At 38.3% G+C, this 27,743-nt stretch overlaps 1 protein-coding gene and 1 long non-coding RNA gene across 3 annotated transcripts in view; one reads left to right on the top strand and one right to left on the bottom strand.

Moving 5' to 3' along the window:
• LOC310741423 overlaps window positions 1-27,743 on the bottom strand; it is a 207,216-nt gene that overhangs the window by 62,336 nt on the left and 117,137 nt on the right. The window lies entirely within an intron of this gene.
• rxfp2a (relaxin family peptide receptor 2a) overlaps window positions 1-27,743 on the top strand; it is a 95,288-nt gene that overhangs the window by 52,550 nt on the left and 14,995 nt on the right. Inside the window, exons 8-16 of one of the 2 annotated variants that reach the window (XM_083569102.1) lie at window positions 3,435-3,506; window positions 7,710-7,784; window positions 17,351-17,422; window positions 18,938-19,009; window positions 20,560-20,631; window positions 20,736-20,807; window positions 20,907-20,978; window positions 21,060-21,289; window positions 22,813-23,223. In XM_083569102.1, the coding sequence (XP_083425228.1) occupies window positions 3,435-3,506; window positions 7,710-7,784; window positions 17,351-17,422; window positions 18,938-19,009; window positions 20,560-20,631; window positions 20,736-20,807; window positions 20,907-20,978; window positions 21,060-21,289; window positions 22,813-23,223 (1,148 nt within the window). The remainder of the gene's footprint in view (window positions 1-3,434; window positions 3,507-7,709; window positions 7,785-17,350; window positions 17,423-18,937; window positions 19,010-20,559; window positions 20,632-20,735; window positions 20,808-20,906; window positions 20,979-21,059; window positions 21,290-22,812; window positions 23,224-27,743) is intronic. The other variant, XM_083569103.1, reaches the window with a different exon arrangement.

Consider the following 27,743-nt stretch of genomic DNA (forward strand, 5'->3'; position numbering starts at 1 on the left):
AACAGTTTGCATCTATGAGTGGATACCGATATGTGACTGGTTTTGTCTGTACGGGTGTTCCTCAGGGTTTCATCTTAGGCCCCTTACTTTTTAGCATTTACATATATCCGCTTGGATTGCTTTTAAGAACACTTGGGCTAAATTATCACTTTTATGCGGACGATACTTAGATTTATATTCACTCTAAGACTACTCAACATTTGGACCTTTCTTTTTTAACACAATGTATTGCTGAGATAAAAACATGGATGTCTCAAAAATTCTTGTGCCTCAATAGTGATAAGACAGAGGTCTTGCTTATTGGCACCCCTCACCAGCTTCGCAAAGCTGGTTCATTATCCCTAAATGTAGACGGCTCTGTTCTGGAAGTACAAACCAAATTAAAAAATCTAGGATTCATCTTTGACTCAAGTCTATCTTTTGACTCTCACATTCGGTATACTGTAAAGAACTCATTTTTTCTCATAAATAAAAAACTCATCTCAGAAATATCGCTAGACTTCGCCATATGTTATCCCATTTCTGTGATTGAAAGGCTTATTATTACATTTGTGTTTTCCCGCATTGATTATTGCAATGCACTTCTGGCTGGGGTTCCTAAAACTACACTTAATAAACTGCAATGTGTACAAAATTCAGCTGCTAGGATCCTGACTGGATCCAGGCAAAATGAGCATGTTTCATCAATTCTCAAGTCCTTGCATTGGCTTCCGGTCAGGTTCCGATTAGATTTTAAAGTTCTCATGCTTACATACAAGGTACTGCATGGTCTTGCCCCCCCAGTATCTGTCTGCACTTTGTAACTGTATACACACCCAAGCGTATCTTACGCTCTTCACAAGCAGGACTATTGGTTGTTCCACAGACACGGCTGCGATTAGTAGGGGATAGGGCTTTTTCATCGTATGCACCAAGACTTTGGAATTCACTCCCTCCTCACATTAGAGACGCACAGAACTTTAGTACTTTTAAATCCCTTTTAAAAACTCATTTTTTTATGGTTGCTTTTTTTTTACATTTTGATTTTGCGTGTAATTATATGTGTGTATTACTTGCTCTATTTTGTGTGTGTTGTATTCTTGTTTGCCTGTGTAAGAAAAAATTATGAGGACAACGAAGATCGTAATGAAGAAGTTTATAACAGCGTAGCAGTGACAAAATACATGAAGCACTTTGGGTTCATCGGAGTCAGAAAGAACCCAGAGAAAACTCTGCCCAGATATTTTATATTGTTCTTCCCTTTGAAGTATAGACCGGAGTTATCCTTTAAATGTAAATTAGATGTAGGACATGCATGTGGGGACAAAAGGCTGGGGGATACCACTCTCAGGGCAGAGGTCAGCAGGTGGTAATCACCGGTATTCACACCTTTACTGGCACCGGCCCCCCAGCAGGTCAGGATGCATGGTCTCAGATACCTTTTGGTTAGAGATAGTTCTTGATGGCTTGCTGCCTCTCTCAGACTGATTCAATTAAGTCTATGATTAAGATTGATACAACTAAAATTCAAACTGCATAACTACTTTTTATCTATTTTAAGCCGTTTTGAGGATGAGCTAAATTTGATATAGCGTGGGGTGGAATCTGGATTGAGGCAGTCTGTAATTCTTATACCTGTATGTAAAGCGCCTTGAGAAGCTACATTAAAGGCGCTATATAAAAATAAAGTTATTATTATTATTATTATTATTATTAATATTATTATTATTATTAAATCATGCCCATGCAATAATCTTTTCCACAGGTTTGCTTCAATCAATGTGTGGAAACATCTTAGAAATTATCAGGAGATTTGGCAGACACTGGAGCTAATTTTTGAGTATTGTAAAGGGGCTAAATACTTATGTACATGTGATATTTTAGGTTTTTAATTTGAGGGAAAAATGTACAGACGTGCCTAAAATTAAATTTTTTACTTTGTCAATTGAATGTAAATTAATGAGAAAAAAAATCTATTGAACGATTGCAGTATCAGGCTGCAACATAATAAAAAAAACTGTAAAAAATGAGAGGGGGTCTAAGTACTTTTCTGAATGCACTGTATACTGCACTGATCTACACTAAAGCTTCCACAAAATAAACCATCCAATGCTAGTTCTGAATTTTAATTATACCCCACAACACTGCAGAATTCTGAAATAAGATAGTGTTGATTACTTTTCAATAGCAGCTGCTCTAACAGTAGCACGCCAGAACAAATTGCATATTTTGCTGATATAAACACTGTGCAGCAAACGGTTTTTATAATCTTTTTTTTTGTTTTGTTGTTTCCAAAATGCCTTTGGCTTATATAGATGTTATTTGCATACTTAACAAGTGATGACTTTTTGTGATGAGGTTGCAGGTACAGTGTCAGCTAAACCTTTCTTCAGGTGCCATTTTCTTGTCAACAAATAAACATGTCTCTCTAAATGTTTTCCAGCTCCTGTTTTGACTTCGACTGATGTCTTTAATCTTCTCTTTCTTAGTGACATCTTAGACAGTAGAACTGCAAACTGAAAGTGCTTTGTAAGCTATTAGATCCATTCTCGGATTCTCAGTCAGCTGCTTAAAAGGACCTATTGTTGTTCGTTTAAGAGTCAGATAATTTTACAACTGAAAATTTTATAACTAGAATATCTGCAATGTTTTTTTTCCTATTTTCCTATTATGTTCCTCAAATATAAAGTGATCAGAAGAAAACTCTTTTCCATTTCTAAGGGTAATCTTTGATGTTACAGTACCATGAAAAGAAAGGTCTATTAAAATATTATCACTTATATGGAAAGGGTTGTTATAGGTCCCAGTAATATATATATATATAAAAAATACTTTGATTAGAGCATATAGGAAAGGAATTTCCAAAAGAAACATGAATGGAGCTTGTGAGGACTCTATATTTCCTGAATATTTTACTTGACTTGGTTTGTGTAGCTCTTAGACTATGCCCTTCATCTTTGAAAAGATAATTGCAATTAAATGACAAGGTGCTTTGAGAGCTAAAGTAAAAATTATTTGATAATGCAATTTTAGCAAAGAAACATCAATGCCAAACCTCAGACACAAGAGGAATATGTCAAATTAAATAAAGCTCTTGTGCCATAGCAAACAACAAAGACAAACTGTACCATCATGATAGAGCAGGGGTCTTCCAGTCTGGTTCTTGACACACACTGTCTTGCTAAATTTAACTGAAGCCAAAATTAAAAACCACAAGAACCAGCTAACCAAGGTCTTTATGGTTGCTGTCCAATTAAAGCAAAGGGAGCTTAGAGTTAGTAATTGATATACATCAAATATTTTCACAATTTACAGTCTTACATAGGATATTAAAAGGATTCCTTCTCCTGATTTATACATAGAAACATTAAGGGTTCTTTTAAAACTTTATAAATGCTGTATTGACAGAAAATTAGCTAATATCGCACACTCATGTCTTAAACCTTTCTTTTCAGAGTCCTGGATCAAAATCCCCTGAGGAGCATATCTCATGACATTTTCACTGGTCTCAAGTCATTAATATTTTTGTGAGTATTTGAAACCTCCTGAATAATATTTTTATCTAAAGCTTATAGATCATGGATTAATTTGTGTTAGCTGTGTGAATAGTTTTTTTTTATCTCTCTCTAATGATTATTTACTTAAGAAAGTGGTTTATATGTTTTAAGAAACTATTTAATAATTCCTATCAGATTTTCATCACATGTGCTTTTACTTGAGTGGCTGAAGTGAGCTTCGCTGTACATTGATGTATTATTGTTGTTTATTGAACAACTACAAACTAATGAAAAACAAACATAAATTAAACCTTTTCTATTTCCAGTGTATATTTTGTTAAACCTGATTGACATAGTGATTGAAAAATGTATGGTGCTGAATAACTGTACAGCTCCATCAAACCCTACTACAGATATTTTTCTATATAGTCACATTCTATTAATACAATCTTATTTAAACTTTTCCCCATGAGGCCTACCTCCCAAGATTTTTGTGAACTTGCATAGTCTTAGCCCCTCCCTCAGACACACACCCCAAAAAAGAACAAGCAGTACTCATGCTATTGCAGCATATACATTAAAAAAAAAAAAAAAAACACAGGCCAAGTCATCTTCTTGCACAGGGCTTTCATGACTATTCTTAATAGACTAATACAAAAAGCAAAATAGAACCGCCTGAAAATAAGTCTTATGACCTGCTAACCCAAGAGCCATAATGCCCAATCCTGTGTGTGTGTGTGTGTGTGTGTGTGTGTGTGTGTGTGTGTGTGTGTGTGTGTGTGTGTGTGTTTATGCTGTTTGTCTAATGTTCCTTGTATTATCTGTGAAATGCGTCCCCACATCCAGCATTGTCACTGCTTGATCTGTTTGAATGTGTTTGTGTCGATACAATTATTTGTACAGTGTTAGATGTGACACTTTGTTTTAGGTCTGTTGATTTTTGTTGTTTTTATAGTTTTTTTTTTTTTTTTCTCTAAGTACAGCTGATGTTAAGTAAAGCACATAGTTTTCCTGTTTTTAATCAATGAATGGTAACCATTCTCCTAGGACAGAAAGTGAAAGCACTGGATTAATGCATATTTAAAAGGTTAAAAATTAAAAGAGATGATAGTGCTGGCTGAAACATTTCTGCAGTGAAATGAGGGAAGGGGGCAGGGCTGTCAAGAATTCATATTCTTGTGTAGACTAAAAATTAAAAATGCTCTCTTTTGGCATGTTATACAATGACTGTATAATCTGATTATAAAATGAAGGGCTCTTGTGTAAAATACATAAAGATTGGCAGGTCTTATACTGTACTCATTTACTAACAAGTTTCCTTGTGCAGTTTTCCATCTTTCCAATGTATCTGAATCAGTGGTGGACATAAACGAAGTGAATGTAATATGTTATTCTACATTACTCTAAGTAGTTTTTTCGTGTTTTTGTACTTCACTTAAGTATTTCTGTTTGCTGGAACTTTTACTTTAACTTTACTACATTTCTAAGTCAAATATCTTACTTTTTACTCAACTGCGTTTTGGAAAATCAGTCGTTCCTTTTCATTTATGAGTGGATGAAAATTATTGTTATTACTATTAATTATATTAATAGTGTAGCAAGTGAAGTTTTAAATCATAAAGGATGTACATGGCTTTAAATAAGGGCCAGAAAGAATACCGCAAGAACATCACCCAGCGATCTGGAGTTGCAGGACAGGAGAATTTGCGCATAAGGCATATATATATAATCATCATCTGAGTGGTACTGGTACTGAATGTCCATTTATTACAGCTAAACAATTTTAAGGTGTGCAGTGATGGTGATCAGATGCAAACTGTAGTCCTGTGTCAGTGTAGCAGCATTAACTACACTACAAATTTTCAGAGCTCCTGTTCTTACTTCATAATTTTATGGCTCCCCAGACCGTTGATATAAAACCATCCCCAGCTGCACAAAGTGGCCTCCACTCGAAGAAAACACCATCCAGAGGCAGGCTGAGACAAAGCGGGCAGATCAGAGGAGTGGAGAGGGGCAGGAACATTGGTCACTGGAACCTCAGGAGCATGTTTAACTTGACCGAGAGAGAGAGAGAGAGAGAGAGAGAGAGAGAGAGAGAGAGAGAGAGAGAGAGACAGAGACAGAGACAGAGAGAGAGAGAAAAAAGAGGGGTGACAGGGAGAAAAAGAGATGGATTATAAAGTATCCAATTTGTTGTATAAAAGTCAAGGACACTGTGAGTTGGGGACTCCAGCAAGACTCGCTATGGCAGCATTACTGAAAAGGAGATCCAGAAGGTGTAACAGACATGAGGGATCTCTGGGATAAGAGACTGCACACCACACCACCATCAACAAACCTGAGTAAACGTGTAAGAGTGAGGGGATGGCCGCATAAAAATATCCCAGTTCACCGAACACTCTATTTATGATCTGCTCCTTTACCTAAGAAAAACTTACATATAAAAGGCTTGACTAAACAAATATTTTCACACTAATTGAAAGGCTGTTCCATAACTGTTTTATAAGAGAAAGATCTGCCCCCTGCTGAAGTCTTCATTATTTCCATCCAGTTAATTACTAATATGAGAAAACCTAAAGACAGAACAATTACCGTATTTTTCGGACTATATGCTGCTTTGAACCCCGCAGCTTATACAATGAGGCGGCTAATTTATGGATTTTTCCTGGGATTTTCCCGGTTTCAAAAGCTTCAAGCCAAAAAACTGAGCCCCATAACATTGGACCAATGAAATTGCCAAACGGGTTCAGGTGAACAAATTAAACTCTTTGTATTAAACTCACTGATTCCACTGAATCGGGCCGCACCACGCCTCTCAGTCGGACTGTCTACAGGAAATGCGAATCATTCGTCTTGCTGAAAACAACCTGGCATGAAAAAACTTCACCCGTGTTCTGAGCTGCACGGCATCGGGAGAAAAGCTATACCGATGGTGATTTTTAAACGCACAACGATGCCAAAAGTATAACTCTCGAGAGAAATTGTTGTGAAAGGAAGGAGGAAGACAGTGAACAATGACTTTCTTGGTAGGCTACTGTTTAGATACAAGCCGTGTAACAGTCACTGTCTTTTGTTAAAGCCTGTGTAAAGTTCATTAGTTTCAATGTAGGCTTAGAGACAGGTGCGGGTTATTTATGTTCAAAATAAAAATCTTTGTCAAATTCAGTGGATGGGGCTTATATTTGGGTGCGCGTAATAGTCCGGAAATTACGGTAACTACTTTTCACATCTTTCACAAATGTCCATTTATATTTTATTTTGTGTTTCTTTTAAAATCTACAATATGTACTGTCATCTCTACCTGCACTTTTCTGGCTGCCATCCTTTTGTGAATTATATTTGTATTCATCTTCAGTGAATGAACTAGCTGTAATCTCATGGCACAGACAAGTATCCTCTGCTATTTACAGTATTTACATCACTCTTATTACTAATTAGTTTTGCTTACAATGTTGTGCCTGCTAGTAAACACTTGTTTTTTATTTTTTAACACTAAACTCCTGGTGTGTTTTACAGGCATGCTGACATTTTTTTTTTTATTGGCAGTATGTAAAAATTTAACAATTTTAACAACAAAATTAATAACGGGAGAAACTGCACAGATACTTGCAATAATGTTCAGCAGAGGTTGTTTGTTGACCTGGCATCTATCAGAGAATATACTTTTCATAAATATGAATTGGCAAATTCCCAATCTTAGCCTGTTTAATGTTCAAGCTTACCTGCTGTTTTGGATTTGTTTGCTGTTCTTACTCTGCACTTGCATCCATCTCCACTGTTGTGCATTCTGTACGTAAAATGACAAAATTACTGGACAGTTGCTTAGTGTTTGTTTTTTTCTGTTCTTTTTTTTTATATATTTAATAATTACTGCATTGTAAAGAATTGTCCCTTTATTTAAAAGTACTTTCTTTATTTAAAACTCTTGGTGCGATGGTTGGGAAATTGGATATGAAAATTTGCAAAAGTTCCCTCTACAAATAATGGTGTAGATTAATATAGTACTTTAAATTAGCACTTTAATAAAAAAAAAAAAAACTTTCTTTTCTAACTATTTTCCTTCCCCACAATTTTTAGACTGGTGGTATTCTTGGTCTATGTCCTAATAAGCCTAATAATCAGAATGTATATATTGATAGAGACTTCAAAGCACTTTTGTCACCCTGGATAAGTGTGTCTGCTAAATACCATATATATAAAAATATAAATTTAACATGGTTTGTTTTTCCTCAGGTCCATGGTAAACACTTCCCTGGTAGAGCTGTCTGAACTAAGCCTCTGTAAATACATGCCTCTGCTCAGCTGGCTGTGAGTACTACTTTTTTAATCTTGAACAAGTGCCTCTTACTGTTTACCACCCTCACCCTTCTTAGTTTGTAGTATGTTGTCCTTTATTAGCAAATATGCGCATACCTTCAGACCTGTATGCCTTCACAATTACATTCATTTACCCAATCAGCCTTGCCAATCATGTGGCAGCAGTACAATGCAAAAACAAACATGCAGACTAAAGTCAAGGGCTTTCAATTAATGTTCACATTAGGCATCAGAATGATGAAAAAGTGTGATTTCTGTGACTTTGGGTGTGGCATGATTATTGGTACCAGATGGGCTGGTTTGTATATTTCACAATTGATAATCTCCTGAGATATTTATACACAACCATCTCCAAAGTTTATTCAAAATAGTGCAAAAAAACAACAACAAAGAAACATTGACATTGAGTTCTTAGTGTAAAAACATTTTGTTAATGAGAGGTCCGAAGAAAGTAGCCAGATTTCTTTGAGCTGTGACAAAGTACATTGTTATATAATCACTAACATACTTATATAACTCTTTATAAGCATGCCCAGCAGAAAAGCATCACAGCACGAAACAAAACATTCAATCTTGAGGTGGATGGGTTGCAACAGCAGAAGACCCCACATCAGGATCCATTCCTGTCAACCAAGAACAGGAATCTGTAACTAAGATGGGTATAGATTTACCCAAACTAAAATATTTTTTTTGTTACTATTGCCTACCTTACTAATCAAACAGGTATAGTCATTCTCCTCTGATTCGCATCTCTAATTTGACCCTGATGTTTCAGCCTTCAGACAACCTACTCACAGGATATTTGTTTTGTTTTTTTGCATCATTCTTTGTATACACTAGCAATTGTTGTGTGTAAAATTCTCAGGAGATCAGCAGTTTCTTTAATACACCGGTCAGTCAATCAGGTACCAATAACCATGCCATAGTTAAAGTATGAGATAGCATTTTACTCTCCATTCCACTTCCAACTGGAGGCTGGATTTTTCACCTACAGTAGGGTTGCACAAGCCAGTGTACTCTTAGTGCCGGTCCCAGGCCCGGATAAACATGTGCCAAACATGCTGATCACGAATATGGATGATTTGCTCTGGCGACCCCTAATGGGAGAAGCTAAAAGAAAGTATTTAATAGTCAAAGAAATACATTGTAAGATATTTTACTATCAACCAAAGTATAGTTATATATAGTGTGTTATACCATGAAACCAAAGTATCATGATGAGACTATAAAAAATATAAACTGAAGTTTTTAGCTTTCAGAGTACCCACTTTATATAAGATGCTTAAAAAGGGAAACAAAAAACCACTTGACATTAACTAGCACCCCAATTGCCCTCTTTCATTTTGCACATCCTCACATTTGTCTTGAGTCCATCTGCAGCACTGTTATATGTTCACTGAATGTTAAGATTGTGATTTGTATTTTTAGAGAGGAGGGAGAAGTGCCTCTCTACAACCCAGCCATTATGCTGGTCCTAAGCCCGGGTAAATGGGGAGGGTTGCGTTAGGAAGGGCATCCAGCGTAAAACATGTGACAAATCAAATATGCGGATCACAAATGAGAATTTCATACCGGATCGGTCGAGGCCCGGGTTAACAACGACCGCCACAGGTATCGTTAGCCGACAGGGTACCGGTGGAAATTGGGCTACTGTTGGCCGAAGGAGGAGAAGGAGAGGAGTAAGACGTCTACAGAGACGGCAGGGAAAGGAGGAGTGCAGGAGAGTGGAGGTTCGGGTTGGTACTTTAAATGTTGGTACTATGACGGGTAAAGGGAGAGAGGTGGCTGATACGATGGAGAGGAAAAAGGTAGATATGCTGTGTGTTAAGGAGACCAAGTGGAAAGGGAGTAAGGCCAGGAACATTGGAGGTGGATTTAAACTGTTTTATCATGGTGTGGATGGAAAGAGAAATGGTGTAGGGGTGATTCTGAAGGAAGAGTACAGTAAGAGTGTAGTGGAGGTGAAGAGAGTTTCTGATAGGGTGATGATCGTGAAGGTGGAAGTTGAAGGGATGATGATAAATGTCATCAGTGCCTATGCTCCACAAGTGGGCTGTGAGGTGGAGGAGAAGGAAAGATTCTGGAGTGAATTAGATGAAGTGGTAGATGGTGTACCTAGGAAAGAACGATTGGTGATTGGGGCAGACTTTAATGGGCATGTAGGTGAAGGGAACAGAGGTGATGAGGAGGTGGCCAGACAGAGGGACTGAGCTGGGAAGGATGTACTGCAAGTTAGAGCAGTAAAGGATGGAGAGGGAAATGTGTTGACTAGTGAGGAGAGTGTGTTGAAAAGGTAGTGAGTATTTTGAGCAGCTGATGAATGAGGAAAATCAGAGAGAGAGAAGGTTGGATGATGTGGAGTTGGTGAAGCAGGAAGTGGATAGGATTAGTAAGGAGGAAGTGAGAGCAGCGATTAAGAGGATGAAGAGTGGAAAGTCGGTTGGACCAAATGACATACCGGTAGAAGCGTGGAGATGTTTAGGAGAGATGGCAGTGGCGTTTTTGACCAGATTGTTTAACAGGATTTTGGAAGGTGAGAAGATGCCTGAGGAATGGAGAAGTAGTGTGCTGGTACCGATCTTTAAGCATAAAGGAGATGTGCAGTCTTGCAGTAACTACAAGGGAATTAAATTGATCAGTCACACCATGAAGTTATGGGAAAAAGTAGTGGAAGCCAGGCTGAGAGAAGAGGTGACCATCAGTGAGCAACTGTATGGTTTCATGCCAAGTGAGCCTTATTTGCTTTGAGAATGTTGATGGAGAAGTATAGAGAAGGACAGAAGGAATTGCATTGTGTATTTGTGGATTTAGAGAAGGCGTATGACAGGGTGCCAAGAGAGGAGTTGTGGTATTGTATGAGGAAGTCAGGTGTGTCAGAGAAGTATGTGAGGGTGGTGCAGGACATGTATGAAGACAGTGTGACGGCAGTGAAGTGTGCAGTAGGTACGACAGACTGGTTCAGGGTGAAGGTTGGACTGCATCAAGGATCGGCCCTGAGCCCTTTCCTGTTTGCAGTGGTGATGGACAGGTTGACGGATAATGTTTGTGATTTGTGGTGAGAGTAGTGAGCAGGTTGAGAAGAGCCTGGAGAGGTGGATATATGCGCTGGAGAGAAGGGGAATGCAAGTCAGTAGGCGTAAGACAGAGTACATGTGTGTGAATGAGAGGGAGGGCAGTGGAGTGGTGCAGTTACAGGGAGAAGAGGTGAAAAAGGTGGAGGAGTTCAGGTACCTGGGGTCAACAGTGCAAAGTAATGGAGAGTGTGTTAGAGAAGTGAAGAAAAGAGTGCAGGCAGGGTGGAGTGGGTGGAGAAGAGTGACAGGAGTGATTTGTGATAGTAGGGTATCTGCAAAAATGAAAGGGAAAGTTTATAGGACTGTGGTGAGACCTGCGATGTTGTATGGATTAGAGACAGTGGCATTGAGTAAAAGACAGGAGGTGGAGCTGGAGGTAGCAGAGCTGAAGATGTTAAGGTTTTCGTTGGGAGTGACGAGGATGGATAAGATTAGAAATGAGTTTATTAGAGGGACAGCGCATGTAGGATGTTTTGGTGACAAGGTGAGGGAGGCGAGATTGAGATGGTTTGGACATGTGCAAAGGAGGGACATGAATTATATTGGTAGAAGAATGCTGAGGATGGAGCCACCAGGTAGGAGGAAAAGAGGAAGGCCAAGGAGGAGGTTCATGGATGTGGTGAGGGAAGAAATGCAGGTAGTTGGTGTAAAAGAGGCAGATGTAGAGGACAGGGTGGTATGGAGACGGATGATCCGCTGTGGCGACCCCTAATGGGAGCAGCTGAAAGAAGAAGAAGAGAAGTGCCTCTCTACACTTGTAGAAAGTATAATTATATTGCAGAGAGCCTTCTGCAACTTTGTGTGCAGTATAATTATGTTAAAAGAGCTTGGCAGTGTGAGCTATAGTAACTTTCTCAGGCCTACAATGTCAGGTGAATTATGACAAATTAATGTATTTGTCTTACACTACATGTAGTCAATGTATACACAGAGAATAGAAAATAGTCAGTTTATTACTGTTTTTTTTAGTGAATAACGTGTGCCTTAACCACTGAAGAAAACTAAATAAAAACAAAAATGTTACACCATCTGCCTTACAACAGATGTAATTAATATTTTTTGTCTCATTCCCAGAGGAAGCATTTGGGTTCTCCGAGTCCCACAGGATGTTTAAATGTTGTTTAAATGTCAGCATCCGCATCCCAAGGATATGACAAATGCAGATCATGTAGTCTTTGCTTTTTAATTTTATGGAGGGTATACTGATTTTCGTGGTCTTCTTATAGTCCGAGCTGCCATTTTTATCAGACGCACATGTGAGCAGAAGTGGAGCTTTGTCTGGTATGTCCAAGACTGTAAGTGCTCATTTGGCCATTATGTCTGGTTCTCCTTTTGTTCCCAAAATCTTCAGGGGTGAGCTAGAGAAAGAGAGACAGCTATGGCTTTAACAGTTTAAAGAGCTCTTGTAAGAATTTTTGTTCTGTGTAGTATTTGGTCAGAGTGACCTTACCCAGACTTCCAGGAGGATAGTCAAAATAAAAGAGCTGCTTTCAGAGAGAAGGAAAGTACCGCTAGACTAATGGAATGTGAATAAATCTGAGCATTATTGTGTGTTCATGTCTGTCAGGGGGGTATACTATCTGCTTCCAATTTTGTAGTTTTCCTATCTTAAACCATATATCCATTTACCTCATGCACTGAGTGACTGGACTTGTTCAACAAATGGTAACAGTCCTCCTCCTCTTGTGTTGCTGATCACAGCAAAGGGGAATGTGAATATAAGGCCATAAAAATAACAAAGAAATTATTCAAAAATACATTTTGGTAAAACAACAACATCTGGTAAAAACGTATTTGGACACCTGACCATTAATACCTACAGTAAAGAAAATAAGTATTTGAACACCCTGCTATTTTGCAAGTTCTCCCACTTAGAAATCATGGAGTGAAATTGTCATCGTAGGTGCATGTCCACTGTGAGAGACATAATCTAAAAAGAAAAATCCAGAAATCACAATATATGATTTTTTAACTATTTATTTGTATGATACAGCTGCAAATAAGTATTTAAACACCTGTCTATCAGCTAGAATTCTGACCCTCAAAGACCTGTTAGTCTGCCTTTAAAATATCCACCTCCACTACATTTATTATCCTAAATTAGATGCACCTGTTTGAGGTCGTTAGCTGCATAAAGACACCTGTCCACCCCATACAATCAGTAAGAATCCAACTACTAACATGGCCAAGACCAAAGAGCTGTCCAAAGACACTAGAGACAAAATTGTACACCTCCACAAGGCTGGAAAGGGCTACGGGGAAATTGCCAAGCAGCTTGGTAAAAAAAAGGTCCACTGTTGGAGCAATCATTAGAAAATGGAAGAAGCTAAACATGACTGTCAATCTCCCTCGGAGAGGTCAATGGTCAATGACCTGAAAAGAGCTGGGACCACCGTTTCCAAGGTTACTGTTGGTAATACACTAAGACGTCATGGTTTGAAATCAGAAGGTTCCCCTGCTTAAACCAGCACATGTCCAGGCACGTCTTAAGTTTGCCAATGACCATTTGGATGATCCAGAGGAGTCATGGGAGAAAGTCATGTGGTCAGATGAGACCAAAATAGAACTTTTGGGTCATAATTCCACTAAACGTGTTTGGAGGAAGAAGAATGATGAGTACCATCCCAAGAACACCATCCCTACTGTGAAGCATGGGGGTGGTAGCATCATGCTTTGGGGGTGTTTTTCTGCACATGGGACAGGGCGACTGCACTGTATTAAGGAGAGGATGACCGGGGCCATGTATTGCGAGATTTTGGGTTACAACCTCCCTCCCTCAGTTAGATGGGTCAAGGCTGGGTCTTCCAACATGACAATGACCCGAAGCACACAGCCAGGATAACCAAGGAGTGGCTCTGTAAGAAGCATATCAAGGTTCTGGCGTGGCCTAGCCAGTCTCCAGACATAAACCCAATAGAGAATCTTTGGAGGAAGCTCAAACTCCGTGTTTTTCAGCGACAGGCCAGAAACCTGAATGATCTACAGAAGATCTGTGTGGAGGAGTGGGCCAAAATCCATCCTGCAGTGTGTGCAAACCTGGTGAAAAACTACAGGAAACGTTTGACCTCTGTAATTGCAAACAAAGGCTACTGTACCAAATATTAACATTGACTTTCTCAGGTGTTCAAATACTTATTTGCAGCTGTATCATACAAATAAATAGTTAAAAAATCATACATTGTGTTTTCTGGATTTTTTTTTTTAGATTATGTCTCTCACAGTGGACATGCACCTACGATGACAATTTCAGACCCCTCCATGATTTCTAAGTGGGAGAACTTGTAAAATAGCAGGGTGTTCAAATACTTATTTTCCTCACTGTATATCAGCTTGTTGAAAATCCTATTTAAAATACATGGACATTATTATACAGTTGGTCTCCCCTATGCTGTTCTGATAACCCACACTGTTGTGGAAAGACTTTCCATTGGATTTGGTGCTCTTTGGAAGCCTGTAACAGTTAAGAAAACAACATTTTGAGGGAGTCAGACTGGACAGAAATGGACAGAAATCCATTTAAAGAGGTAGAAAATTGTCATGACATTCATTTTTTTCTTTTGGGGTTGTAATTTTTGTTTCTGGAATGTATATTTACAGCCAATCGTGTGGCAGCAGTACAATGCCAAAATCATGCAGGTAGATTTCAAGGACAAATATCTAGATAATGGATCTGTGACTTTGATTGTGGACTGGATATTGGTGCCAGATGGGCTGGTATAAGTATTTCAGAAACTGCTAATCTCCTGGGATTTTCACACACATCTCCAGAGTTTCTCCAAAATCTCCAGAGATTACACAGAATGGTGTGAGAAACATAAAATCATCCTTTAAAGCATCTTAGAATGTACAACACTAAATATCACGGTAGATGGGCTACAACAGCAACATACCACATTGGGCTTTACTCCTGTTAGAAAATGACAATAATTTAAGTCTATAATCAGCATAGACTTGCCAAAACTGGAAAATAGCAAGTGATTCTGATGTTTGGTGAGGCATCTGAAGCTTGACCTGTATCTGTATGATTATTTGCATTGCATTGCTGCTACATCATTAATCTGATTAGATTCAAGTTTAGATTAAAGTGGATTTGAGTGGACATGGTATGTGATACAACCTTAATTCCTAAAAAGTTGGGATGCTGTGTAAAATGTCAATAAAAACATAAACCCATATTTTATAACATAGAATACTGTATATATCAAATGTTTAACCTGAGGAAAAACTAAAGATTAATAAAGAAGGTAATAAGGTTATTTTGAATTTAATGGTCACAATACAATTCAGAAAAGTTGGTGCAGGGGCAACAAAAGGCTGGAAAAGTAAGTGTTTTTGCAAAATATTTTGTAATTAATTAGGTTATTTAACAACAGGTCAGTAACATGATTGGGTATAAAAGAGTATCTTAGGCAGAGTCCTTCAGAATATTTTAGCATGTTGCATCCATCACATTCAAGATTACTTCTTTTTTCATTAGAATTGTAAATTTCCTCAGTTTAAACAGTCTATATGTTTTCTATTTTCTATTATGAAATAAATGTGGGTTTTTTGAGATTTGCAAATTATTGCATTCTGCTTTTATTTACATGTATTTACATTGTGTATATCAGACAAAAGATAATTAATAATTAAACATCATACAATGATTGTTCCTATTAGACGAGAAGTAATGTTTTGAGTAATAAGTGATAATGATGTTAGCCATGTTTGTGATGTTTTAATTGTTGTGTATTTTGTTCATGTAATAAACTGATGTACAGACTGCAGGGATGTGAAATAAGATATACTGTATATATACAGTAAATGGTGAACATACATGTTTAAAATAATTATCAAATTATAAAAAAAAACATTGGTTATAAATTTATCTTCTTCTTCATCTTTTGGCTATTCCCATTAGGGGTCGCCACAGCGGATCATCCTTCTCCATACCCCCCTTTCCTCTACATCTGCCTCTTTCACACCAACTACCTGCATGTCTTCCCTCACCACATCCATGAACCTCCTCCTTGGTCTTCCTCTTTTCCTCCTCCCTGGTGGCTCCATCCTCAGCATTCTCCTACCAATATAACTCATGTCCCTCCCCTGCACATGCCCAAAGTATCTCAATCTCACCTCCCTCACCTTGTCACCAAAACGTCCAACATGCGCTGTCCCTCTAATAAACTCATTTCTAATCCTGTCCATCTTCATCACTCCCAACGAAAACCCTAACATCTTCAGCTCTGCTACCTCCAGCTCCGCCTCCTGCCTTTTACTCAATGCCACTGTCTCTAATCCATACAACATCGCAGGTCTCACCACAGTCCTATAAACTTTCCCCGTCACTCTTGCAGATACCCTACTATCACAAATCACTCCTGTCACTCTTCTCCACCCACTCCACCCTGCCTGCACTCTTTTCTTTACTTCCCTAACACACTCTCCATTACTTTGCAATTGGTTATAAATTTATAATAATTATTATTTTATTACCCGCATATTTGATTTGGCACGTTTTATGCTGGATGCCCTTCCTAACGCAACCCTCCCCATTTATCCGGGCTTGGGACCGGCACTAAGAGTGGCTTGTGCCTCCCTAATGGCTGGGTTCATAATAATTATTCTTTTAATTATTATGTTTTTTCAGAATAGAGTAAAGGAAATAGAACATGCTGTGCTTTTCTTATGAGTATAAAAACCTATGACTGAGTTACATATATGAAAAGCATTGCTGCTGACAAGGGGGGGAATTAGCTGTTTCACATTAGTCAAACTACTCAGCTGGCAAAAATGAATAATTGGAGGGAGATAGCTTAGCAATCTTTTAATAAAAGTGTTTCTTCAGCTAAAGTGTTTTGATCATCATCATCATCATTATCAAGGGAGGCCTGTTTGATTTTTGAGATGATATACTGTAGATAGATCCCAGTGTTGATGACAGCCAGTAGAGAGAAAGCTAGAGAATAGGCATCAGTTTTTATATTGTGTGGGCTGTTAATTTCCACTTCTCTCTCTCTCTCTCTCTCTCTCTCTCTCTCTCTCTCTCTCTCTCTCTCTCTCTCTCTCTCTCTCTCTCTCTCTCACTTACACACACACACACACACACACACACACACACACACACACACACACACACACACACACACACACACACCCTCACACACAAACATTATCTCTCTCCCTCTCGATGTCTGCTAAATGACTATTCACTGTTTTGTGGAGCCTGAAATGCTGAGCTGATTGCTAATGATAGAAGAGTTTACATTTACAGATTTAGTGGCAGTACATCTGGTACTAAGATTTAGGTCAGCCCATAGAATTTATATTAAAAAAGGTTTTTTAGAACAACGAGACAATAAAATGTGGTATATTATATTGTTGAATTTCCATTGCTGGTCACTCATTAATTAGTAACATATGCAAGTCTTTTTAAAACTGTTAAATTCTGTTTACATGATGTGTATGTTTTATCTCTTTTTTTTTCTTTTTCTCTCAACTTAGGGATTTTGCTGAGAACCACATTAACGTGCTAAACTCCTCCACTTTCGTGGCATGTAGTGATCTTACAGTGCTGTAAGTCCTTTAATGCCAAGGTCTATTGTTATATTTGGCAAGTGTCAAAATTCATTACAGTTAATGTTTATGTCAAATATTAGAATGAAGAACATGTGTGATCTCTGTTAAACTGATTGTGGCATATATAAAAAAAAAAAAGTAACAAAAAGGCTGATTATTTCAGAAATTGCTGATCTTCTGACATTTTCACATGCAACAGTCCTATAGTCCAACAGTGCAAATAAGTAAGAAACATTGTGAGCCACTGGGTAAGCCATGACTGGGTCATATTTTTCCACATTCTAATGATTGATGTAAACATTAACTAAAGCTCTTGACATTTATTTGCATTATTTTATGCATTGTGCTGCTGCCTCCTTATTGGAGAATTGTATAACTGCATATATAAACAATTGTACAGGTTTTCCCATTTAAGCAAAAGATGAGTGTATAATACATTGTTTATAATAATACAATAAGATTATCTTCTACTTTTTTTTAGAGAATATGGGCAAAAATATTAACAAGCAATTGCAAATATTTAGCTTGTTTTTTAAACTTTAGACACCTGCTTATTCACTAATGGGACAAAGCTACTCCATGTACTAACATGATTTTGGGAGGTTGGAGAAAAATGGAGAACCCAGTAAACTCACAAAGGAAGAACATACACAGACATTAATATGCTCTCAGATTGACTTATAGACCCATTAGCTGTAGGCACCAATTCAACCTGTTGCATTATCTTGCAGCCTTGCAACCAAAAAAAGTCGACTCGGTTTAAAACATCGATGACTATGTAATGTAGTAAACCTGGTATTTCAGTAACAATTTAGGCAAATATACTACCCTAACTTTTAGTGTTTCCTTTGTGAAATTGGGATATAAAGAAAAACTAAAATTCTGTCAGGAATTTTGCAAGTGACTAGGTGAGTGAGGACCCAAATGCAGGATGCACACAGGGGTATGGAGAAAACAGGCTTTAATAAGGCACGGGTCAAAACACAGGCAAACAGGGCAATGCAGGGAGAGACAAAACCAAAAACAGTCCAAGATTTTAGAGAGCCGGCAAACAGAACCATGAAGGGCAAAACAGAATCACAAACCAAAAAAACAGTCCAGAGTTCAAAACCAGAGGCAGAGCAGAAAAGAGGGATCAGGAACAGGAACAGAATCCAGAGCAGGCAGGGTGGTAGGCAGGTAGATTCAGTATAGAAATGTGTTAAATGTTCATTGTCTGTGGATTAGGTAAGGAGCTAAAATTCTAATTCTGCTAGAGGAGATCATGTTTTTTAAAAGGGCATTGTGTGGTACTGTATGCGAGAAACTATTCTTTCAGTAACAACACAACACACGCACCATGTGTGTGTTGTGTGTTTGCTTCAGGTCGTTGTGCCCTAGAGAGAAAATACAAGGTGCTCACTATAACTTATATTTGCTATTTTGAAATATAAAATAAAAATCAGCACAGAAATTGACTTCTGAGTGTTCCTTGGTCATGGCTTATTTTAGAACTGACTTTTTCTGTTCCAGATCATTGCGTGACAATAAAATCAAGACTCTTCCTGAAAACACTTTTCAGTCACTTCAAGCATTGGCAGAGCTGTGAGTACATGAAAGAGTGCCTTGCACTGAAGTTAAAGCAATGCACCTTTCTTCTATATAAGTTTTTTAAAAAAGGTACATTTTCACCTTTTCCAAAATCATCTCAAAGCGGCTTTACACAGATAATGCGGTAATAAAGAATGAATAAGATTGTTCTTTATAAATGAAAGTTTGACCTTGATTAGCAATCCGGTGGCGACTGTGGCAAGATAAAACTCCCAGAGATGGCATAATAAAGAAACTTTCAGAGGAACTAGAGTCAGTGTAGCAGACTATTGACATTAACTACAGTCCAAATCCAATTCCTCAAAGCTCCTGTTCAGAGAGAGAGAAGAGATGTGACAGGGAGAGAAGGATATGGATTATTAAGTATCCTTATTGTTGTATAAAAGTTATGGACACTGCAGTTTGGGACTCTGGCCAGACTCGCTATGAAGGAGAGCCAGAAGGTAACACAGATATGAGTGATCTCTGGGATAAGAGACAGCCCACCACTCAAACATTAACAAACCTAAGTGAACATGTGAGGGGACGAGAGTATACAAATATCCCAGATCACTTACTCTATATCCATGATCCCTCCAGATGTTATTAGCCTTGAATTGAACATTAAGACTGTGTCTGAGTCCCATTAATTGGAAGGCTGTTCAATAACTGTAGGGCTTTATAAGAGAAAGATCTGCCTCTTGCTGTAGTCTTCATTATTTGATGTGCCAACAAATAGCCTGCACCATTTGACCTAAGTAGGCATGGAGGATCATAAAGGTACAGAAGTTCACTCAGATACTGTGGAGCGAGACCGGTAAATGCTTTATACGTCAGTAGTAGTATTTTATAATCAGTGCAAGATTTAATTGGGAGCTAATCTAAGCTTGTCTAATGTCCCTTACACACTCCTCACTATTTTTAAGCTGATCTCGTGCATAGCAATGAAAGCAAATACCATGTTTATGTATAATTTCAAGGCAACATATATTTAATAAAAGCAGTGGGCCTTAGACAGAGACTTGTGGAACACCAAACTTTACCTCAGAGAGTGTGGAGAACTCACCATTAACATCAACAATCTGATAGCGATCAGTTAGATAAGACCTAAGCGCTGCTCCCTTTATTCCAACAACATTCTGTAGTCTTGCAAGGAGAAGACTATGATCACTGGTGTCAAAAGCTGCTCTAAGGTCGAGCAAAACAAGTAAGGAGACAAAACCCTGATCGTCTCTGTGCTATGATGCTATGACAATTGCTGTGCTACAATCTTTTCTAAAATCTTGGAGATAAAGAGGAGGTTTAATATTGGCCTATAGTTGGACAGCTTCAAGGTCAGGTCAGGAGGCTAATTGTTTCGACGCCATTTACATTCTAATTTCCGAGTGGTCTGTTTTAAGGTTTTTCTCCCTGATCATTTTGGTTTTAAGGGGAGCTACATCATCTGGAGTGTAACAAAACATTGATTCTAGACATATAGTTACCCAATCTAGCTCTGTCTTTTTCCACATGCATATGTTTCTAGTTACATAATTTCCTTAATAACTTCATTCTTGTCTTTATAGGGATTTGTCCTGCAACAGGATTGCAGACCTCCCCAACAACATATTTGAGAATTTTAAATCATTATTGAAACTGTGAGTTATTGTCTTTGTCTACTGCGGCTCTTGCTAAATCCTTATGTCATTAAATAACTATATTTGATTGATAATTTCTGTCATTGGTCTCTTTTTTTTTTCAGAAATATATCGCACAATCCTTTACTTCATATTCATGCTGGTCATTTTGATCATCTGGTTCAGCTTGAGTCTCTGTGAGTAAACCAAATATAAGTATGGTTTTAAAACCATATTATGCAAAGTGGTTATATATACTGTCAGCATTACTAGTGAAATTAACCCATGTTTTGCAGAGGGTTGGAAGACATTGAGATTCCTGCTATACAAACGAAGATGTTTCTCCCAATGGGCAAACTGTCTTATATGTACGTGCTTTAGTTTCTAATTATATAATACCAGTATATAAAAAAAGACTAGTTAATTAGATTCAATCTTCTCCTGTACAGATACTTTAAGGATTTTCAATACTGTTCCTATGTACCACATGTGCGGAAGTGCAAACCGAACACAGATGGGATCTCATCATTTGAAGATCTATTGGCCAATGTGATCCTAAGAGTGTCTGTCTGGGTCATGGCCTTCATCACCTGCTTTGGAAATCTCTTTGTTATCGGAATGCGGTCATGCATTCGTGCAGAGAACAACCTACATGCAGTGTGCATCAAAGTCCTATGCTGTGGGTTTACATTGCACAAAGATTGCAAATAAACCTTCTATCAGTCAACCTGAATTATCTGTTACTAAAAACAGTGATACCACAAAATCAACTGCCTCACACTCAGTTACTATTATTATATTTGACAGGACAAGCAATTTATGTATAAATGGCACTGCAGAGACAGTAGACTTTATTAATAATAATAGTAAAACAAAAATGGATGGAAATATTAGCACCAGCGACAAGTAAGACACCAGTAAGGTATGATCAACTAAAGATGATCATATAAATGTAGCTGGCTGTGTTTTTACCTGCATCTGGGGGTGTTTGGACATATGTGTGATCTAAGTAAAAGGACATCCTGTCCTTTGTGATCTGGGCTACACTGGTTTAGGCGTTTTTTTGTTCTGACTTTTTGCAGCATAGAGATAATTACCAAAGCTATTATCAACAGTGGCTGATAATGTGTGCAGACAGTCAACTCATATAAAAAACAATAGTGTTAGAAATTCTGATCGACTGAAGCCCCTAAAATGAGTGTAAAAATGCCACCCAGTTTAAAAAAGTACAATCACAGTGACCTTTTGCTGCTCAACATAAAATAAACTAGAACTGTAGACATTTAAGTCATGTTCTGTAACTGCCTTATCCTAATCAGTTTTATTGGATCTGAAACCTTTGCCAAAAACATCAAGGAGTTATTTATTATAATTCAACCTACTGTCATATTTTGGGGGGGTTTAGAAAACTATAGAATCTTGAAGAAATCCACATGAACAAAGAACCTAAAAACCCAAGAGCTGTGTGGAACTGTGGAACCATGCCACACCTGGTATGGGTCAAATCTCTGAGTAACTGATCTCAAGGTCGGGGGTTTAAGCCCCATTATCGCCAAGCTGCCACTTCTTAACAGAACAGAGGGTCTCCAGGGGTGACCCCAGCTTCCTAACATCACTGGGATATGCTAAAAAATTTTACTGTTCTGTAAGGTACATCTGACAAGTATAAAAAAGACACTTTAAATTCATATTAAGATTTTATTTAGTACAAATACATATGTGATCCCCCAAAAATATATATAAATATATATAAAAAAATATATTTCTTTTTTGGGCTCACCACCTGCAGGAGGGACCGTAAGGGATGGTGCTGTGAGGATTGGGCAGCAGTCGAAGGCGGGGGCCTGCTTAGACTGCTGCCCCCGTGACCCGAATTATGGATAAGTGGGAGAAAATGAATGAATCAATGAAAACCCCAACAAAATTAAAATGTAAAACTAATTAAGTTTTAGAATTATGAATATAAGAAAGTTACTAACATTTCTCTTGAATTTATATAAAGTATCTTATACTTTTGGCAGATCATTTTGTTTGAATGTTTATTTTGAGAATAGTATTTAAATTGTGTGTTGAAATGAGTAAATAAGACTATATTAGCTTTATTTTTGTTTTAAAATTAGCTCACACTAAAATATTTAATACCTTTACCTTTATTAATTACATCTTCATATATCTCGCTACCATTTCTCCTATTCTTTACAGGTGCAGACTGTCTGATGGGTGTCTACCTGTTCTTTTTGGGTGTATTTGATGTGAAATTCCGTGGTGAGTACAATCGGAATGCACTGCTATGGATGGAAAGCCAAGAATGCCGCACCATTGGCTTCCTGGCCATGCTGTCTTCTGAGGTATCCGTACTCCTCCTCACTTACTTGACCCTGGAAAAGTTTCTAGTCATCGTGTTCCCCTTCAGTCATCTACGACCTGGGAAGCTGCAGACTGGTGTAGTGCTGGTCTCCATCTGGCTCTTCGGATTGCTTATTGCTGGTATCCCTCTGCTTAGTGACGACCTTTTTGGCAACTACTACGGACGCAATGGAGTTTGCTTCCCCCTGCATTCTGATAGGCTGGAGAAGCCCACTGCTAAGGGTTACTCTACTGGAATATTTCTTGGTGATTCTTTTTGTTTGTTTTTTGTTTTTATTTGTAAGAAATAGAATGTGTTTTAGACAGTTGCTGAATATAGTAGCATCATTGATTTGACTTGTTCAAATTCAAATTTCAAATCAAATCAAATCAAATTAAATTTTATTCATCACATACACATACATACAGGGTACGACATGTAGTGAAATGTTCTAACGATGGTCCGTCATGAGGGAATAGGATGGGGGAAAAGAAAAGGAGGCAGATAAATAAGTATAAGGTATAAGAAAAACTTATTTTAAATAAATAAAAACTATATAAAATAAAAAATAAATAAATAAAATAAAATAAAATAATATAAGGTATAAAGATATATAAAAGGATAATGTATGAAACAAATATACATATAAACAGTAAACAATGTGTAGTAAAAAATGTTAACAATAGGCAATTTGTGGTGGGTTGTCCATAAAGTGTCCGTGTGCGGTATGGTGTGGTGTAAGGGTCCGTAAAGTGTCCATGTGCAATATGGTGTGGTATGAATAAAATAAAAAGCGCACTGTGCTGTGCAAGTCCAGAGTTTAAAGTGTCGTGGTGCGAACGGTGAGATATGTTTAAAGTGACGTGGTGCGAAGGTGAATATATGTACAGAGAAGTGTGATGAGAGAGTGGGCCAGTTCTAGATCCTGGGTGTTTCCTGGTTTAAACACCGGATGGCCTGCGGGAAGAAGCTCCTCCTCATTCTCTCTGTGTTCGCTTTCAGGGAGCGGAAGCGTTTTCCTGAACGCAACAGAGAAAAGAGTCCATTGTTGGGATGGCTGAGGTCCTTCATAATCTTCCTAGCACTTGTCCAGCACCGCGTGCTATAGATGTCCTGCAGGTTAGGGAGCTCAGTGTGGATGGTACGTTCAGCTGAACGCACCACCCTCTGGAGGGCTCGTCTGTCCTGCATGGTGCTGTTCCCGAACCAGGAAGTGATGCTACCCATCAGGACGCTCTCAATGGTGCAAGTGTAGAAAGTCTTAAGCACCTGAGAGGGTAGTTTAAAGTCCCTTAAGCGTCTCAGATGGTACAGACGCTGCCAGGCCTTCTTCACCAGGGTGTTGGTGTGACAGGACCAAGACAGATCCTGTGTGATGTTAACACCAAGGTACCGGAAACCTTGACTTTAATTTGGATATTAAAAAAAGACATACAGTGAGCAAAATAAGTATTTGAACACCCTGCTATTTTGCAAGTTCTCCCACTTACAAATCATGGAGAGGTCTCGTAGGTGCATGTCCACTGTGAGAGACATAATCTAAAAAAAAAAATCCACTCAGGTCAATGACCTGAAAAGAGCTGGGACCACCGTTTCCAAGGTTACTGTTGGTAATACACTAAGACGTCATGGTTTAAAATCATGCATGGCACAGAAGGTTCCCCTGCTTAAACCAGCACATGTCCAGGCATGTCTTAAGTTTGCCAGTGACCATTCTGATGATCCAGAGGAGTCATGGGAGAAAGTCATGTGGTCAGATGAGACCAAAATAGAACTTTTGGGTCATAATTCCACTAAACGTGTTTGGAGGAAGAAGAATGATGAGTACCATCCCAAGAACACCATCCCTACTGTGAAGCATGGGGGTGGTAGCATCATGCTTTGGGGGTGTTTTTCTGCACATGGGACAGGGCGACTGCACTGTATTAAGGAGAGAATGACCGGGGCATTAGAGCATTGAAGATGGGTCGAGGCTGGGTCTTCCAACATGACAATGACCCAAAGTACACAGCCAGGATAACCAAGGAGTGGCTCTGTAAGAAGTATATCAAGGTTCTGGCGTGGCCTAGCCAGTCTCCAGACCTAAACCCAATAGAGAATCTTTGGAGGGAGCTCAAACTCCGTGTTTCTCAGCGACAGGCCAGAAACCTGACTGGTCTAGAGAAAATCTGTGTGGAGGAGTGGGCCAAAATCCCTTTGCACACCTGGTGAAAAACAACAGGAAACGTTTGACCTCTGTAAATGCAAACAAAGGCTACTGTACCAAATATTAACATTGACTTTCTCAGGTGTTCAAATACTTATTTGCAGCTGTATCATACAAATAAATAGTTAAAAAATCATACATTGTGATTTCTGTTTTTTTTTTTTTTGATTATGTCTCTCACAGTGGACATGCACCTACGATGACAATTTCAGACCCCTCCATGATTTCTAAGTGGGAGAACTTGCAAAATAGCAGGGTGTTCAAATACTTATTTTCCTCACTGTATGCATATATGCATATAGTTATAGTTATATACATGGATGTTAGTGAGTGTGTGAGTGTGTGTGTGTGTGTGTGTGTGTGTATATATATATATATAGACACACACACACACACACACACACACACACACACACACTCACTAACATCCATGTATATAACTATAACTATATGCAATAAGAATAATAATTAGGGAAGTGGTTTAATAAATACCAATGATTATATATATATATATATATATATATATATATATATATATATATATATATATATATATATATATATATATATATATATATATATATATATATATACAGTGAGGAAAATAAGTATTTGAACACCCTGCTATTTTGCAAGTTCTCCCACTTAGAAATCATGGAGGGGTCTGAAATTGTCATCGTAGGTGCATGTCCACTGTGAGGGACATAATCTTAAAAAAAAATTCCAGAAATCACAATATATGATTTTTTTAACTATTTATTTGTTTGATACAGCTGCAAATAAGTATTTGAACACCTGAGAAAGTCAATGTTAATATTTGGTACAGTAGCCTTTGTTTGCAATTACAGAGGTCAAACGTTTCCTGTAGTTTTTCACCAGGTTTGCACACACTGCAGGAGGGATTTTGGCCCACTCCTCCACACAGATCTTCTCTGGATCAGTCAGGTTTCTGGCCTGTCGCTGAGAAACATGGAGTTTGAGCTCCCTTCAAAGATTCTCGATTGGGTTTAGGTCTGGAGACTGGCTAGGCCATGCCAGAACGTTGATATGCTTCTTACAGAGCCACTCCTTGGTTATCCTGGCTGTGTGCTTCGGGTCATCGTCATGTTGGAAGACCCAGCCTCGACCCATCTTCAATGCTCTAACTGAGGGAAGGAGGTTGTTCCCCAAAATCTCGCAATACATGGCCCCAGTCATCCTCTCCTTAATACAGTGCAGTCGCCCTGTCACATGTGCAAAAAAACACCCCCAAAGCATGATGTTACCACCCCCATGCTTCACAGTAGGGATGGTGTTCTTGGGATGGTACTCATCATTCTTCTTCCTCCAAACACGTTTAGTGGAATTATGACCCAAAAGTTCTATTTTGGTCTCATCTGACCACATGACTTTCTCCGATGACTCCTCTGGATCATCCAAATGGTCATTGGCAAACTTAAGACGTGCCTGGACATGTGCTGGTTTAAGCAGGGGAACCTTCCGTGCCATGCATGATTTCAAACCATGACGTCTTAGTGTATTACCAACAGTAACCTTGGAAACGGTGGTCCCAGCTCTTTTCAGGTCATTGACCAGCTCCTCCCGTGTAGTTCTGGGCTGATTTCTCACCTTTCTTAGGATCATTGAGACCCCACGAGGTGAGATCTTGCATGGAGCCCCAGTCTGAGGGAGATTGACAGTCATGTTTAGCTTCTTCCATTTTCTAATGATTGCTCTAACAGTGGACCTTTTTTCACCAAGCTGCTTGGCAATTTCCCCGTAGCCCTTTCCAGCCTTGTGGAGGTGTACAATTTTGTCTCTAGTGTCTTTGGACAGCTCTTTGGTCTTGGCCATGTTAGTAGTTGGATTCTTACTGATTGTATGGGGTGGACAGGTGTCTATATGCAGCTAACAACCTCAAACAGGTGCATCTAATTTAGGATAATAAATGTAGTGGAGGTGGACATTTTAAAGGCAGACTAACAGGTCTTTGAGGGTCAGAATTCTAGCTAATAGACAGGTGTTCAAATACTTATTTGCAGCTGTATCATACAAATAAATAGTTTAAAAATCATATATTGTGATTTCTGGATTTTTTTTTTTTTTAGAATATGTCTCTCACAGTGGACATGCACCTACGATAACAATTTCAGACTCCTCCATGATTTCTAAGTGGGAGAACTTGCAAAATAGCAGGGTGTTCAAATACTTATTTTCCTCACTGTGTATATATATATATATATATATATATATATATATATATATATATATATATATATATATATATATATATATATATATATATATATATATCATAAAATTGTATATTAAAACTCATAAATTATTCAAATCAAATAAGACTACACTGGTACGGGGTGCTATCGAGCTTATCATGGAGTAGGACGTGGTGTTTGGGGGGCTTAATGTTATAATTGTTATTATTTAGAGCTTTTCTGTTTACCCTCCTTGTTTGTGAATTTGAATCTAGAGGTAATTATGATGTCTGGTAAAACTTCTAAGACCCGTAGCATACACCGTCTTACTGCTGAGTACAATAAGCTGGAGACCAAATGTGAGGATCTGGAAGCTAGATCGCGGCGC

The sequence above is a fragment of the Silurus aristotelis genome (assembly GCF_946808225.1).
Source record: "Silurus aristotelis genome assembly, chromosome: 18".
Lineage (NCBI taxonomy): Eukaryota > Metazoa > Chordata > Actinopteri > Siluriformes > Siluridae > Silurus > Silurus aristotelis.